The 17,930-nt window shown below is 39.6% G+C and overlaps 3 protein-coding genes across 4 annotated transcripts; 1 reads left to right on the top strand and 2 right to left on the bottom strand.

Annotated features, from left to right (window-relative positions):
- Positions 1–8,026: 8,026 nt before the first annotated feature.
- On the bottom strand, positions 8,027–8,779 carry LOC140559359 (gamma-crystallin M3-like). The gene is made up of 3 exons (XM_072682847.1): positions 8,762–8,779; positions 8,433–8,672; positions 8,027–8,305 (listed from the first exon to the last, which is right to left on the bottom strand). Exons 1-3 carry the CDS (start codon positions 8,777–8,779, stop codon positions 8,027–8,029), a joined length of 537 nt encoding a protein of 178 aa, XP_072538948.1.
- A 2,526-nt stretch (positions 8,780–11,305) lies between these two features.
- On the bottom strand, positions 11,306–13,031 carry LOC140559360 (gamma-crystallin M3-like). The gene is made up of 3 exons (XM_072682848.1): positions 12,963–13,031; positions 12,515–12,757; positions 11,306–11,578 (listed from the first exon to the last, which is right to left on the bottom strand). The coding sequence occupies exons 1-3, from the start codon at positions 12,972–12,974 to the stop codon at positions 11,306–11,308; spliced, it is 528 nt and encodes a 175-aa protein (XP_072538949.1). The 5' UTR covers positions 12,975–13,031.
- Positions 13,032–15,281: 2,250 nt separating this feature from the next.
- LOC140559846 (gamma-crystallin M3-like) lies at positions 15,282–16,901 on the top strand. 2 transcript variants are annotated; one of them, XM_072683531.1, is made up of 3 exons: positions 15,282–15,290; positions 16,022–16,270; positions 16,623–16,901. In XM_072683531.1, exons 1-3 carry the CDS (start codon positions 15,282–15,284, stop codon positions 16,899–16,901), a joined length of 537 nt encoding a protein of 178 aa, XP_072539632.1. The 2 variants fall into 2 exon arrangements, with proteins under 2 accessions (XP_072539632.1, XP_072539631.1); XM_072683530.1 differs by lacking the exon at positions 15,282–15,290 and adding an exon at positions 15,820–15,834.
- Positions 16,902–17,930: the final 1,029 nt, after the last annotated feature.

Here is a 17,930-nt window from a genome sequence, read left to right as displayed (position 1 = left end):
ACTACCAAGTTAGAAAGCTAGCTTTTTCTCTCAGCAGTAGGCCGGTGTTGTGGGAGGTGAAACATGAAATTATTGCTTATTATTAAAATTATTAGAATTTTAAAGTCAGCAAAAGCTATTCCATTCTGATGGATGGTTATAGGGAAATTAATGTTGTGATATATTAATTAATACATTAGAAGAACCTGTCAACTAACAACTACAGGGTAATAAAGGGCTGAAAGTTCAGGCTGACTTTTTAATGGCATTGCCACATTAACATGCCTGTGTAGTTGAAATTCTGTAGAGGTTAAATATATGTAGAAATTAACACAAGAAAAAGTATGAGGAGAATGCCCATCTACAATGAGAGGTCTATGGTGAGATGTAGCTAGCTGACTAGCAATGAAATAAAGATAGAAAATAATGAATGTAGCTAAACTTGATGAAAACATATTCACTCAAGCTCTATTTAGATGGGATTACATTTCCATGGGTTTAAATGTACAGGTGCTACTCAAAGATTATTTCTATCTGAGCTGTCCATGTTAGCCTTTTTCTCCTTTGTAGCTAAACAGAAAAGTGAGGCCTATTAAAGAGGTGTTTGTAAGGCAGCTACTGCTGTAAAGCATGCAGTATATTCACATAGGCACATCATCAACTTTTAGGTTTATAGAAATAACGATTATACGATCACATGTGACAGAAAACATCTGCACCCATAGAAAATACAAGCCAGTAGAAACCAGCTCCATTAGCTGTAGCTAATAACTCCAAGCTCTGGGACTGTTATCATTGGGACATATTCCCTCACTTCCACACAAAATAAAGTCCCCATGTATTTTGAATGTGTATGACTGGAGTTAGTCCCCATGTTATGGTGTTTAATAACATGTTCTTTTATTTTACATGTTGTATAGTCTTACAGAAAATACAAGAGAAACAAGAAAACAGGCTTATATTTGTTTTATTGTACATTTTTCTTCATGGAAAAACACCCGGGTTAGGCGTGGCCAGTTGGTCATTATCTATCCTCTTTTGGAGAAATTGATCCTCGAGCTCATCCCCACTTGCCGCATTTCCTGAAGTCTGTTCTGTAGCCCACTGTTGGTCAGATGCTTACAGATTTCCTCATAAGTGCTTGTCATGGACAAAGTGGTCAGATTGTAATAGATGGGTTGTAGATGCATTTTGTGCCCACCGGCATCTATCAAATCTCCCTCCTGCTGGAAAGAGAGAGAGGCCATCAGTCAGTGAATCATGACTTGTGCAGTGGGGTTAAAGGGCCGATACCCAGAATTCTTGTTACCATTTTCCCCCATGCATTAAAAAATAAAATAAATAAATCAAATAAATATGGACATATATTAATATCCTGGAGGTCCACTTGTGTGGTTAATTACATACCAAAAAACAATCATAATTAATGTTTGATTCCTCACCATGTAGAGCAATTTTTTGTTTAAACACTGATGTATATGCAAATGAGCTTAATGTAAATGCACTGATTAGCTGCTCTGCATCGAGTGCTTATTAATAAAAAAGCAGTCCAACCCCAGTATAACACCCAGTATAACTTCAAATTAAGTGGCAAAACTGGCTGAAAATGCAAAAAAAAAATAGTGTTGCTTTTAGTAACATCACAAAACATTGGGTGTTTTTACAGCTTAGTCTCCATGGTTAAAGATTTCCATTTATGGCATTTAACAGACACACCACATGTACCACATGTACCAACCTTGCATGGCAGGACCTGCACTGTCACTAAAGGTCATCCAGAACTGAATATTCTCCCTGCAGCAAATACACATTCTTTGTATAGCTGATGGTCAGTGTGTGTTGTGCTATTGAGAAAAAAATATATATTAGCAATATTAGCAATTAGCAAAATATGTTAGCTGTAATTCATTAACACACAAATAAAATAAAGCATTGTATACCCTTTATTTGGATATCAATCCCTAGTCATCCACTAGGGTGTATGATAATACACATGGTGTCTCTGGGTCACATGCTCCAGAAGAATGGAGGTCCAGCAGGTGAGGCGGGTTTTCAGGTCAACATAATAAATTCTGCAGTCATATGACCTCCCTCCACCCCTCATTGAAGAAGTTCTGAAAACGCATGATTTCGGTTGTGCTCGTGAATTGATCCAGGCCAAGGGTATCCCCCAGAAATGGAAAGAAAGAGAAAGAGAGAGAGAGAGAGATCGATATAGAAACTGAATATGTAGACTACTGTCTGTGGGACTTGCGGCCTTCAGGCCCTAAAATTGTGATTCCGGTTAAAAACCTTACGCAGGTACGCAGAGGCACAGAAAATGCACAGCAAAATAACCAACCTTACCTTTCCAATCATGTTAGCTAACTTCAGTTAGCGCCTAGTACCGCGGGCTGGGCTGAGCGCCATCTCTTTATATCCTCGACTCCAAACAAGAGCATTGTTATGCAAATCCGCGTAATGCATCAGCATTTTTACTGTGATAACGCCCTTCTTTCACAACAAAGAGTGTGTGTGTGTGTGTGTGTGTGGAGAGTGGAGCATTGTGTTGTAGCTCAACCTGAACACGGCCTGACCAGGATCAACTCCAACCATAATTATAGCTTGCATAGCTGGGTGTAACTCCTAAGTCATAAATCTGAGATCTTCCATGCCAGCAGAAACATCAGATGCAGTGAAACAGTGAAAGTGGTTTGCTAGGTATGGTGGTTGTAGTGGTGTAGTGTAGCGGGTAACAACATCGCCTTCCCTGTGCCAGACTAGGGTTCGATTTCCTGGCTGGGTGAGCACACCACAACACACCAGTAAAAGTCCTTGGGTAAGACTCTTAGCACTGCATTCTTTTGCCTGTGTAACAGGATACACATGTGAGTCATTCTGGGTAAGAGCATCAGACGAACACTGCAGATGTATGAATATAATAAGGTGGATACAATGGGCCAGACTAATAAAACACACTGCCAGATTTACATTCATATTTATGGCATTTGAGATTGTAGAGACAGACTTTCTCAACTATCTATCTATTGCTGGTAAGCAACAGTCCCTAGCAGCTTGGATCATCCTCAAAAAGTGCAGATCATGAAGAGATTGTCCTTACACAGATAACTTACTGTTATATCTAAAGTGTCTGACATGTAAAGTGTCTGGAAGCAGCAGGTTGGACAATAATCTGCAGTGCTTTCCAGGGTTTTCCTCAGATGACGCAGTTTCCACACCAGGCAGTGGCGCTGCAGTGATGCTGAGCATTAACCCTTGAGTAGTCTTAGCACATTCTTTGTGCTTCTTTTGTCCTAAGGGTCAAAAATGTCCCGAAGACAATCTACATGCCCTGGGGATGTACAGCCCTCATGGAAGTATGAACAAAGGTGATGTTGGGGACACTTTAGGAAATGCCATGAAATATCAAGCTGAAAAGGATTGTTGAGGGGGTTTCCACTGCTGTTAAACATGGTGGTGGGTCATTTTTGACCCTGAAGACAACACAATGGTTAAGACACGTTAAAATACACACTGCAAAGCACATGACCCTTACCGGAAAGCCTCACATACTACTAAAACTCATAAATTCTATGTATGCATATTCATCTTCAGGACTTTATACTAGACCTTCTCTAACAGACATTATTGCTGGGTGTTTTGTCTATTGACAGAAATGTGTAGAGTGGCCTAAACCCATATTCAAATAAAATACTGTTACTTCAGTGAAGTAATGATAAAGTCCTTGAGTAGACATACAAGCAAAGAAACCAATGGCTAAGCAGTACAGATGCTGTCACCAATAGGACAGCAATGATATTAAACGCACACATATAGTTTCTGAATGCTAATGTAAAGTTTTGATTGAAAATGGCATATTGAAGTGCATGATTATTGTTATATAAGTATTGTACTCACCACCTAATTAGACAGAAAATGTACCTACCATTAAAAGCTGAAAAAATACAGACAAATTGTACATAAAAAGAAAATCTCAGACATATTTTTTCAAACTTTTACTCAAATAAAATGGAAGAATAGGCCCAAAATACACTTGAGTGAAAGTATAAAAAAAATAAAAGTATACTCTAGTATATAAATTATGAGTATTATTATAAGTACTATTTTAACGGAAAATCCAGGTCCAGAAAGTAAAAATCCAGCTAAGCCGCAAGGGAGCTGCCCGAGCAGTTGGAACAAAATCCTAGGGCAGATTTTTACTTTATATAAACTTTATATAAAAATATATAACTTTATTAAGTATATAAAATATACTTAAGTATCCTCAAGTATTTCGGGCATGTTAAGTACATTAAATATATTTAAATATATTGGGTGTATAAAGTATTGTTAATTACATAAAATAAAAAGTATACTAGTTTTGCTGCTAATCTCAGCAAGTGAAATCTTCTTAAATCTAGACTAAATATTTTTTATTTCCTTATTTTGTTGTTGGATTTATTGTTGTAAGAATATTAGAAGATTGTTTCACTAATTACCAAATTACTTTTACTTGTTTTAAGTATTTTTTCTATCTAATATATCTATTGTAAGTGGCTTATTCCACTGGCGGATAATGCTGCTAGTTTCAAGTGTCATTTCAGCTACATTATCAGTTATTTCTTGAATTAAGCAAAATGATCTGCCAATAAAATCACTTAAAAGAAAAAAAAATAAGCTAGAAATAAGTTATATATTATAACTATATATCATATACTATCACTACAACAGTTTCAAAATGAGCAATATTTAATTTGTTAAGTTATCAATGTTGAGATCTTATCATTTTACTTTGGAACAGAAAGTTACAGTATCCAGTTTCTGAGCTGAGAAATACTGGATGTAGTAAGAAGCTCCTCCTTTTAACCCGATACTTTTGTGACTTTAAGTTTAGCAGTATTTGGAAAGATACTGTACTATTATTTCACAAACGTAACAATGGTTTTGCTTAAGCATGGGTTTACACTACTACACACCTCTGGTAGTGACCTGTAGAAAGAAAGCACTACTTATAACCCATCACAGTAAAAACAAAGTCCCAGTGCTAGATGAACTGAAATGTGCTCTTTATTAGGCCTCAGCAGAAGCTAGGACAATAATAGGCCTAGCACAACTTTGGAGAACACTGAACAGCTTAGCTTTGCTCTCTCGTTCTCTGTCCTGTGGGCGCTTGTGGGAGGTCAGTTTTGCTCTATATCTAACCTTAGATTCATATCCTTTCTCAAAGTCACACCACAATCTCTGAAAAACAACGGCTTCTATTGTGAGTTTACAGATCTATATATCTGTCGCACAACAAACTCCAAATCTCCCAAACCAGCAAATTTACAGGAGAAGGAAAAAACCTTCTTAACTTTCAAAGAAAGTCAATCTAAAAATATAATAATAATATAGGAATTATATATGGAGTCTTTCATCTTGGTCCATTCATCATGAGATTTTGACACAATGTCAAGAACAACCGCCAGATTTTTACTGACTGTGTCAAAAAGTGAAAAACAAAGAAATGGAGATCCACCGTTTTTGTGTGACAGCGACGATATTCACTAATAAAGAACAGAAAAACATAAACATACATTTAGGTCTTTCTGGTGATGGTTCAGCTGCCGGTTTTAGGTCACTGATGATGATCATTTCCACGTTCTCACCAGTGCACAACACAGTCAACTCTCACTCAGATCTTATGGACTAAAATTTGAAATGCACTAGTGGATCCAGCCAAACCTTTTGCTCCATTTCATAAAAAGTCACCTCGGACCAGTGGTCCCACTGCCCTTTTATAACACGTGGTTTATCCAGTTTTGCTCCCCATTCATTTGTTTGGGGTCAGCACTGTGGTATTTTCACCTTTGTTCACTCTTTAAACCCCCCCTTTGTGATCTTTGCGTTTTTGTAAAGGGGTTGAATCTCTATGTGTGGCGCATTCAGACACTATATAGGCACAGTATATAGGCTAATCCCTGCTAGTGCTTTCTGATTGTTTGGTTAGTCTGCGGTGTATAACATCTCCTTATGACCAGGGAGATAGATGTATTCCTACTGTACTTGACTGGAATAAAGCCATGTCTATTAGGGTATGGTAGAGCAAGGCTTTATGCAAGAGTGTCTGAGATTACCGTTGATAGCAGATAGAAGAGAGAGGCCTACATTTGCATATAATCTGAATAACAAAGAGCACAAACACAAACCAAATACTAATAACTGTGTATTAATTTCACATTTAGCATGATTTCTGATATTTAAAATATATAATAAAATAATTAAATAAAAATAATTTTTCTTATCTTAGTGTTACACATGATTCTACTCAAGTAATGTAATCAAGTAAAGCCAAAAAGAGACTTTAGTTAAGGTCCAAGTCAAAAGGAGAATAACATGAAAACTAATTGAAAAAAATAAGATGTAAGTCAATATTTTGAGACACAATGAAGAATTCAGTGACATTAAATTTAGAATTAAATTTCAATATTTTGAGAATAAAAGTCACAATTTGGAGAGAATTGCTAAAAGATTATTATAGTAATTATTTGGAGAAATGTAAAAGAGTCCAAAGTCATTATTGGAGACACTAATTAAATAAAATAAATAATAGTTTTGAGTTGCTGTCAGAGGTTTTAGGTGAAAAATAATTATTTCCAGGTCAACATTTCAAGAAACAGAGAAAGTTTTGACAGGTATGTGAACTTTAACTTGAAAAAAATAGCTATATGTTACAACTATAAACTTGAAAATGTGTGTCTTTGGTCTGATAACTGTTAAATCTTATCAACTCTTACTTACATTTTTTAAAGTAATACCACATATTTGTTTTTTAAGTGTGTATGAATACCATGTAAAAACATAATTAACATTTAAAGTAAAATCATTTTTTTTAATTGAATCATCTAATGCATTTATTTGCATACTGTAAAATACTGTAAAACATTCTTTGCATTGTCACCCTAAACATTACTTCATGCTATAACAAGCAATTGAACTGGGTTTATTCAACTCCAATAAATACTTTGAATTAAATAATGGTTCATTCAAAGTATTTATTTGAGTTGAACAGACCCAGTTCACTTGCTCAAGTAATTGAATGGATAAACCATTTTTAATGTACAATATATTAACATGAAACTTTAACTTTCAACTGATTTGAAGTGAATAAAATAAGATAAGATCATTTAGATTTAAAGTAAGATAATGTAGATAAATAATTTACACTATATACACAATAAAAATAAGAAGTAAAAAAGCAATAACAACATTATTTACAGATTATTGCAAATGACTCTTAATTGCATGTGGGGGGGGGGGTATTGCACATAGTATTTTTTAAATATTTATTGGTATTGTTTTTTTTTAATAGCCAGTTATTATAGCCAGCTTTTAGTTCATTGCTATGGTTTTAATGTTTTAGGTGACTGAGATTTGTACATTTACTTTTTTTATTAAAAAATCGAAGTTGTAATTTATTATCAGTTATTGATAATTTCCTGCTTCATACTGGTTTCGTTGGAGTAACTGTCTCTACTGCCCAGGGAAGGCTTTGGTCTAGATTTTGGAGCATTGCTGTGAGGATTTGATTGTATTCCTCATCCCGAGCACCACCATTTCAGAGACTACACTTCCACTGCTTCCCAGTTCAGTGCTAGTGGGCTTCAAACCCCTCTAGGCCACGCCTGGCATTAGGCATGCTGCTGACCGTGTTTATCTCCTCCAGAATGTCCTATTCTTTTGGCAGGTCTTCCTTACAAGAACTAGACAAGCTGTGTGTGTGCATTGCACATCTATGTAAGCAATGGGTGCAACTTAGAATAGCTGAATGCATTCATTGAAATGGGTGTCCACAAACATTTGGACATATGGTGTATAACCTATAACCTTAATGCAGTCAAATCCCCATAGCTGGTCCATCATCTAGTCTAAAGCCTTCTCAGATGAGTGGAGGCTGTTACTGCAGCAGAGAGCAGAAAGCTTCCCATTAATACATGTGATTAAGGAATAAATTTCAATAATAAAGCCCACCCGTCAATGAGTCGTACACCAGCGTTTATTAAAAATCGTACTTCTCAAACAGTGGATATTAACAGGTGTCCATGATGCGCCTCATAGACCTGAACCTCATTGTGGAGCTCATGCCCATGTCTCTGAAGTTCCTGTACTCTCCAGGCCTCAGGTACACCATCCTGCCTCTGTAGTGGGGCTGCTCATACATCAGCCAGTGGCCGTCCATCACGTGGCAGGACTGGACATCGGGCATGTGATAGCGGTCCATAAAGGAATCACAGTCATCCATGGCCTCGTACATCTGGCCCCCAAAGTTGTCCCTTGGATAGACTCTCATTCTAAATTGTCCACTGTGCTGAAAATGGAGAGGAGAGGGACAGTTAGAGGAAGCTGCCTCAAAACAGGGTGCTAAACAGAACCATGCCTTTGCTAAAGAACCCTTGAAGAACCTGTATTATTAAGGCCGAAATATTAATCCTTACCATTGGAATCATGCGACAGGATCTGAAGCAATCACTCATGCCCACGTGTTGGTAGTCGGAGTATTCGCCCCTCCTCATGAAGTACTGGTTCCCCATGTAATTGGAGCGGTCGTAGACCATGAAGCAGCCGCTCTCCACCCTGCAGGAGTTGCAGCGGCTCAGGTAGGAGGTCAGCTCAGCGCAGTCGCTGCTGGTCTCATAGGAGCGACCCTGGAAGTTCCTGTCCTCGTAGAAGATGATCTTTCGGAAGGAGGTTCATCGTAAGATACCACAAATTAAACTCACAACATACATTTACTCATTAGACACAGTTCAGTTATTATTTACACTTTGCTTACCTTGCCCATGGCTACAAGTCTGTCAGAGCGACACTACGGATGTATGACACTGACTGGAATGGTGTAGTTTCAGTACTGCCTGTGCCCACTTTTATACCTCATAAAACATCCAGAGAACCCTATGGTTCCATTGTATAAAATTCTGAGTAGGCAGTAATGTACAGGCCCTGCTGTACGCTGCAATTCAAAGCCAAATGCATTCGCTCATTACAGCCATTGTATCAGATTGCACGCGAGGTCTATTTTCTATATTGTTCCTATTGTATTGAATGAAAGTGGGAAGATTCTTGAATCGGACCGCAAGCGCAAACAAATCAAAGTTCAGAAAATGATGCAGGATTAGGAAGTTCCTGATTAGTTCCTGATTGTATTTACTGTATCTCTGGGATGTAATCAGTGTGTGCTATTGGAGAGTACCATGCTCATGCAGAACTGAAACATATTTTGTGAATCACTAATAAGAAGTATTCAAATCTCCTGTAAACCCCCTATATTCCCAATATAGTTGAGCAATTAGGGACCCCCAACCCTCTTGCATTTGGGGCACACTCTGCACCTTGGATTACTTGGTGAATTAAGACCATAAGCATTAGCTGGATTCATTCAGACTGGACTTTATTTGTATTTGGGAATCGGTTGATTTCCATCAGAGCAGACGCTGGACAGATTCATGCAGAGAGGACACTCGATAGAGTCAATTTAGAGAGGACACTGAGTCTTTCTGAGCAGGCACTGATTAATTACATTAATTACATTTGGACATTGGTTAGATTCACTCAGAGCAGGGATTCATTCGATTTTTTAATTTAGAGATTGGTTGGATTTATTCAGAACAGGTGTTGGTTGATTTCATCAATAGAAGGCACTGGTTGAATTCATTTTAAGTTGGTATGGGTCACATTCATCCTTAGCAGGCACTGGTTAGAGTGGACATTGGTTGGATTTATTGGAATTGGAGATTGGTTAGATTCATTCAGAATGGACATTGGTTGGTTTTATTAAGAGTGGACATTGGTTGGATTTATCCACAGAAGGTTACTGATTAGATTTTATTAACAGTGGACATTGGTTGGTTTCATTCAGAATAGGCACTGGTTTATTTTATTAAGATAGATCATTGGCTGGATTCATTCAGATTGGACTTCATTTGTATTGGAGTGGGAATCAGTTCATTTGCTCAGTCTTTCTGAGCAGGCACTGATTTAATTAATTACATTTGGACATTGGTCAGATTCTTTCAGAGCAGGCATTGGTTGGATTCATCAATAGTAGGCACTGGTTCATTTCATTTTAAGTTGGTATTGATCATATTCATCCTTAGCAGGCACTGATTAGAGTGGACATTGGTTGGATTTATTAAAATTGGACACTGGATTGGAATGATTAAGATTGGACATTGATTGGATTCATTCAGAGCATGCATTGGCTTATTTATTTTTTAACAGTGGTCATTGGTTGGATTAATTTAAAATAGGCACTGGTTTATTTTATTAAGAGAGGTCTTTGGCTGGATTCATTCAGAGCAGATGTTATTCTTCAATATTGCATCAGTTCCTGACAACCTAACCAATGATAAAGATAGAGATAGAGATAGAAGTGCATACTTAGAAAGTAGTGTGCTTACTGCAAGCATGCTTTAAAATGTAGTATAATTTATTAACACATCTTCTCATGGCAAAATAAATGGGTTTGTTTTTCAGTATGTCTTTTAAATAGGAATGCCACAGGATATAGGATAGGACTCCCATAGGATATTTGGTAGGATCTCTAGGGGGTCTTCAGCAGGAAGGCCATAAGCAATTCAAAAGGAGTCATACTGGATATTAAGGGGGCTCTTATAGGATTTTCAGTAGGATCTCTAGAGGATCTCCAGCAGGAAGGCCATAAGCCATTAAAAATGAGTCATACTGCATATTAAGGGGGCTCCTATAGGATTTACAGTAGGATCTTTAGAGGATCTCCAATAGGAATGCCATAGGGATGTCAAGGGGACTCTTATATGATGTTTAGTAAGATTTTTAAAGGGTGTCAAACAGGAATCCCTCAACAAAAGGAGACCTATTGGATATTAAAGGAGACTGTAGTGTATTATCGCAATCACAGCTGTGATTTGGTTACAGGTATGAGCTAAACGTGCGCAATCATCACAGCCTATTGCTTTTATGCAACAATTTTACAAGCCAAGAACAGACAGAACACTATTTTAAATAAAGTATATATATGATTTAATATTTTTTCACACCAAAAAAGTAGTTTCAGCACATGTGACTGTTTGCATCCACTGTTGTTACTTAGAGACTAGTGGTTAATGCAGTGACACATGTATGGCGATGTTATATATCATGTTGTTATCTAATATAATGAATTAGTTGGAATGCTTCCAAACCAGTCAGATTGGGTGGTCAGTTCTCTAAAATGCAACAATTATACCCTCAATTAGCCCTTCACCATTCCTTTTTTCATCAACATCTATAAGAAAGTTAACAAGGTGATAAGTTTTCAAATGAATATTTATTAAAAACCTCTCAACAGCCTTTAATAATCCATGATTCGCCTGACGGAGGAGAATCGCATGTTGTCGAGAATGATGTCTCTGAATCTCCTGTACTCTCCAGGCCTCAGGTACATCATCCTGCCTCCATAGCGGGGCTGCTCGTACAACAGCCAGTGCCCTTCCATCACGTGGCAGGACAGCATGTTGGACATGCTGTATTTGTCATGGATGGACTCGCAGTCGTCCATCAGCTCATGCATCTGACCGCCGAAGTTTTCGCTCTCGTAGATCCTCATTCTGTAGGAGCCATTGTACTGTGAAGAAACCACATTAATAGGACATAGGGCTAAACGTTCAAATACACTATATGGACAAAAGTATTGGGACATCTGCTTGAAATAAAGGGTATTTGTATGAGTAACTGTCTCTACGATCACTACCCCACCTCATCATCCCCAACTCCCCAACTCATCTTAAACAAGGATTTGATGGAGCACCAACCATCAATTTTACACACAGACATGCAAATGCATACAGTCCGTCTAGTCTGTCTAGATATCCACTGGCTGCCAATGCTGGGCTAGGCTGTGCTCTACCGATCATAGATGTCTGTAGCATTGGTTGGAATCAATGGCTGCGGTGCGATTCTTAGGCCCACTCTGGAACCCAATTTCGGGTTGTTGTTGGATCTTACTGTGTACTAGATGGGTCACCAACCCAGCTCCTTGAGATCTACATTGCAACAATAGCCCCAATGGAGCACACCAGACCCACTTTATCACTTTTCTCACTGTGTTCCCCACTATTTTTCTATGTTCAGTCATTTATAAGGCTCTGAAAAGCATTATAAATGGCATAACAGGCTACAATAGGCCAACATCGCTGTGATATCGCATACTCCCCAAGGAAATGACTGGCTGTCACCTGCTAGTATCTAGTAAACTAGCGAATCTGTCTTTGCCTGTTCACCATGTTTCCATTTGTCGTTCATTCAACCATCCTGTTCACAAGCTGGCAATGCCAGCATTCCACGTAGGCATTTAGGCCCAGCATTAAATTGACTAAGACTCTTACCTTTTTTAAAGTATCGTCACACAAAAGCTAGTGAGCACAACAGGCTCCACAACACAACCTGCACAATATGTAGAGCTGATTTCACTCATTTCTCCCCACTTACAACATTGTATACTGGGAAGACTGGGAGTCTTAGGCAGAAGATATAAGAACTGGACTAAATGTTAGCTACTTACTGCGGGGATCATTCTGCAGGATCTGATGCAGTCATTGAAGCCCATCAAGTTCTGGTACTCAGGGTACTCCCCTTTCCGCAGAAGGTACTGGTAGCCGATGAAGTTGGGCTGGTCGTATACAACGAAGGCCCCGCTCTCTACGCGAACGGAGTGGCAGCGGCTCAGGTGGGAGTTGAGCTCCGAGCAGTCGCTGCGGCATTCGTACGAGCGGCCCTGGAAGTCACGATCCTCGTAGAAGATGATCTGACAAAACAGAAGTCCACAGCAAGAGCATGTTTACATGCAGTTTTTTTTTCCTGTTTGCTGAAACGCCTTGTATTTCACAGCTCATTGTACCAATGCAAGTAGTTCCAAAGGAGTTAAAGCAATAATGTGCATCGGAAGCACTGAAACTTTCAGTAAAAGAAGAAATGAACGAATGGTCTGTATTGCATCTGCTTTGTGTTACCTTTCCGTTCATGGCTGTTGTTATTTGATTTGTGCTGTTCTCTGCTGAGTCCCCTTTTATGCCTGATGTGGCTATCAAAGGATCAATGGGCCAATTGTATAAATGCCTTAGTCAGCATCAGAGCATCAGACCTGCTGCTTCTGTACTGTACATACCCAAACCTCTACACCGAAATCTTTCAACATTGCAAACAGGGGGCGTTTCTAGACTACTTGTTGTAATGGGGCACATAGAGAATTTAGAGGGACACATCTGCACCCCTATGCATGTAATATTAATATTAATAATAGTAATAATACTGCCACACACATGCATGAAACATTTCCTTTGCAGCATAAAACCTTATGTGAACTATAGCTGGAACGCATACTAATGCAACTGATGCCTTTGCGTGTTAATGAAGGCCTTTGTCTCAGTGGTCTGATATGTATTTTTGGAACATATTTGGTACCAATATTTTCATTATCCTGTCTGCTGCGCCGATGAATTTCTTTTAATTCTTTACGAATGTCCATTACTGTCCATTACTTCAAGCAAAACCGAAATACAGGCTCTGACTGAAAGCATTAACTGCTCAAGCTTTTGGAAAGACGCTGGGGCATTATGGGAAATGTAGTGCCTGTAGTGAATTTGCGTGGCGCTGCATGTCCTGTAGTTCTGCTCAGCAGGCGTTTTACTGTACAACATTTTGCTGGGGTACATGTCCCAGTAAATTGAGTTCAATGGCACCCATGAAATTACAAGAGAATGAAGCCTGTTCTAAAGCCTGTTGGGATATGTCACCAAATTTGAGACACAATGTCTTTGCATGACAGTGACAATATATACACTAATCAGCCATAATGCCTGTGTCTTATTGAGTAGGTCCCCCATGTGCTGCCATCTGCCTATTTACGGCATCCTGTGGTATCTCAGTGTACTTGTGGACCTCAGTCATTGTGCTTGTGGCATTTGACACAACATTGTCCAGTAAGGACCAGATTTGTAGCAAGATTCTGTTTAAGCTGTAATGACATCTTCATAGAACATGGGTTAGTGGTGGCTCAGCGGTTTGAGCTCTGGGTTATTGATGACAGGGTTGTGGGTTCGATTCCTGATCTCGACAAGCTGTGGGTGTTAGGCCGTTAAGCAAGGCCCTTCACCCTCTCTGCTCCCTGGGCGCTGTAGCAATGCCTGCCCACTGCTCCAGGCATGTGTGCTCACTGTCAGTGTGTGTATGTGTGTTTACTGCACAGATGGGTTTAGGGTAGAGACCAAATTACATCTGTGTCCAACACTAATGGTGATTGTCTTGGTATAGCTGTTGTGCTTGCCAAGGTAGGGCAATTTCATTTTCACACTGGGGCTAAAAACATTTTCATTATCACTGATTAGCTTTCATACATCGATTGCGCAATTATGAACATCCTCAAGGCCTCTTTTTTAGGCCTTCAGGCTAAAAAAGGCTTCAGGATTCTCTATTGGTCCTAGATGCTGCCTTCTTGCCTTATTATTACACTTTTATCTGTGAAGATATTTTAAATGGATAGCCACATTAACATTTAGAGAAAGAGACTGGTATATTCGCTGTGTCATCCAATATTGATCTCCATGGAATAAACCCCACTGGGGCACCATACCTTTTAGCTCATGTTCTGAACTGACTCAGATGAGGCATTGCAACCTTTCTGCCTCAAATAAGGAGCTCATATTTTTCCTTAAGTATAGCTGACCCCAAGTTTTCTTCCACACCAATGCTAAAGTGGAGTCAGAGGAGGGATATCGCCACAGTGTGCCAAGAAATTGAGCAGCTGGTCAATAATTTGCAGGGGGCAGCTGTGGCCTAAAGGTTAGAGAAGTGAGCTTGGGACTGACAGATTGCTGGTTCGATACCCTGGACCGATATGAAGTGGGGGTGGGGTAGTGAAGGCACCTAACCCCGACTAGTCCCTGAGCGCTTAGGTGACTGCATTCTGCAGTATTAGCATGTGAGCAGCCATGTACTGTACATTCATCAAGGTTGTCTGATCTCAGTGTAACCTCTTTCCCCAGGTGAGTCTGGACCTTCAGGCTAAATGGAGGTTTCTCCATTGGACCTAAAAGCTGCCTTGAAACCCTTATACTCAGTTATACTAAGTACGAAATTTGATAGTTTGGACCAAGACTTCTGCTTGTGAAGATTTGGGAGAAGACTGGAGGCGGGGGGCTCTTGGGCTGGAGATGGGGCGGCTTTAGCTTGTGTAAGAACGTCAGTCTTCACTCTAATAATTGGAATGGCAACAGGGTCAAAAGGGAGGAGATGGAGGGTGATGGAGGATTGAGAAGACTTATTGTAAACACATGAACAAGGTAGAGATGGAATGTATAGGACGCTGGCTTAGGGGGTTAAATTTAACTCCTCTTAAACTCAACTTCTCCTCTTTACACATCAGGCCTGTGGAACCCCTGGATCGCACCTCACAGTGTTACACATCCCTCACAGAACTACACCAGAAGATACCTGCGCCACTGTCTTTATGCTTTGCCAAGATTTTGATCACGAAAATGCTGTCCTCGTTGCTTATAGTAAAATCTCTGGTGATAAATTAGCACGTGCACTGAATTTAACCCTAAAGCACTGCATTCAGTTCAGTTCAGCTTTGTGGTTTCAGTGCTAATGCTTTATTGTACACTCTGCGGTGGCACCTCTGAATGGGCAGCATGTCCTAAAATGCTTACATTGTCACATCATTTCCATATAGGTCCTCTGACTTTCACAATATAGACTGTGGAGTCAGGGTTTCTATTCAGTGACCGCTGTGATTAACCATTGAGCTATAAAAGCAGGACCTGCACGTACAGGCAAACAATTGAACATTAGGAATTACGGAACATCGCAATGACCATGGGCAGGGTAAGAGGCCTTTTCAGGCCAGCTTCGAGGCTTTCTCATTAGGTCTGATATGAGGTTTTGAAATGACAGACAGCAATTACATGCTTCCACAATCTCTCTTCACTTAGACAGTCTGAACTTGCATCTGTAGGTGTAGGTCCTAACAGATCTCTGTCATGAATACACCAGCTCTCGTTTCCCTTTCCAGATCATCTTCTACGAGGACAGGAACTTCCAGGGCCGTTCCTATGAGACCAGCAGCGACTGCCCTGAGCTGACCTCCTACCTGAGCCGCTGCAACTCCTGCAGGGTGGAGAGTGGCTGCTTCATGGTCTATGAGAGGCCCAACTTCATGGGCCATCAGATGCTGGCTCGCCGAGGAGAGTATCCCGACAACCAGCGACTGATGGGAATGAGCATGAGCGACTGCATCCGCTCTTGCAGGATGATCCCAATGGTAAAAGGCTTCTAAATATATTATTTAGGCTCCTTTGAGCCTTATGGATCTCAGTTATTGTGCTTGTGGCTTTTGACACAACAGTGTCCACTAAGGGCCAGATTGGTAGCACTCCTTTTGTAGCTAGGACAACTGATTATGCTTTATTGGTGCTGTTTACCTTGTTTAAATGTTGTAAACAGGTTAATAGCTGTCTAAATGCCTATACATTAATACATTTATTAGTATAGTACATTTATTAGCAGCTCAAAATAGCCCAAGGTCCAACACTGAGCTGTAGACATCAGCAAATATTAAAATAATCTGATTAATGAAAGTAAAAGTAAATGTTCTGTGTTTCTGCCTGAATCAGCACCGTGGCCCCTTCAGAATGAGGGTCTACGAGCGAGAGAACTTCGGTGGCCAGATGCACGAGGTCATGGACGACTGCGACTCCTTCACTGACCGTTACCGCATGTCCGATATCCAGTCCTGCCACGTGATGGACGGACACTGGCTGATGTACGAGCAGCCCCACTACAGAGGCAGAATGGTGTACCTGAGGCCTGGAGAGTACAGGAGCTACAGGGACATGGGAATGAGCTCCATGATGAGGTTCGGCTCCATGAGGCGCATCATGGACTCCTGTTAGTTGAACCCATTGCTTCCAATCAAATAAAATACGCTCATTTTCAAAAAAAATCTTGTTTTTTCATTATCATTGTACTGAAACTCCTAATATAAAAGTGTGGATCTAGCCATGGTAGCAAATATACTGAATCAAGTAAGTTACAGCCCATTTTTACTGATTACGTGAATGAAAGAGGTAAAAACTAGTACATTTATGTAGTTGAAAAAAAGGAATTATTGTGTAATGATATGAATAATCACAGTGATATGATCTTATTAGTCCAAGTGAAAGGTCTATTATGATGTAAGACCTGTGTCTTGGCAACAGTGACTGAAGAAATGCCATAATTATATTTCAAAGAGGCTACTATTGTGATGTAACAATGGTATCTAGGCAACAATGACTGATCAATCCAGTTCTAGAACCAACCTGAAACAGAATAACCCTGGACAGCCCCATGAGTAAGCTAAACACCTCACTCTTAACACAGCGCTAATAGTCCAATGGCAAACACATACAGCAGATGTGTGTAATTTATTCCCATTCACACTATTAGTTGTTGTTATTGGTCACTGTACAGAACTAGCAGGACAATGATGTCAGAAATGATAAAAGCAACTGTTCATGGTGATTAAACATGGCATTTCAAACATAAAGCTACTGGTTGTTAATGTTGCAAATGTTGCTAACGTACAGCATGTAGGTCTAGGTCTTACATTAGTTACATTAGTAAGTTCATGCAGGATGACCAGACGTCCTCTCTTTCCCAGACTTGTCCTCTTTTTGGGATGTGAAAAATGCTTCCGGACGGGATTTTGAAACTGTGTAAAATGTCCAGGATGTCGCAGTGATTCTCACCGCCACTATTGGTCTACATGTACCTGCAATAACAACAACCATTGATGAAACTGCTTACATTTACATTTAAGGCATTTAGCAGACTCTCTTATCCAGAGCGACTTACAAAAGTGCTTTGCTATTTACCCAGGAAAAACCTCAGCTAGTTAGAATAGACTAATAGTTCAAAGATACCTTTAAGTTTTAGACATT

This window comes from Salminus brasiliensis, chromosome 7, assembly GCF_030463535.1.
Source record: "Salminus brasiliensis chromosome 7, fSalBra1.hap2, whole genome shotgun sequence".
NCBI classification, from domain to species: Eukaryota; Metazoa; Chordata; class Actinopteri; order Characiformes; family Bryconidae; genus Salminus; species Salminus brasiliensis.
Note: the sequence above shows the minus strand (reverse complement) of the source record. Positions and strands in the feature narration are given on the sequence as shown.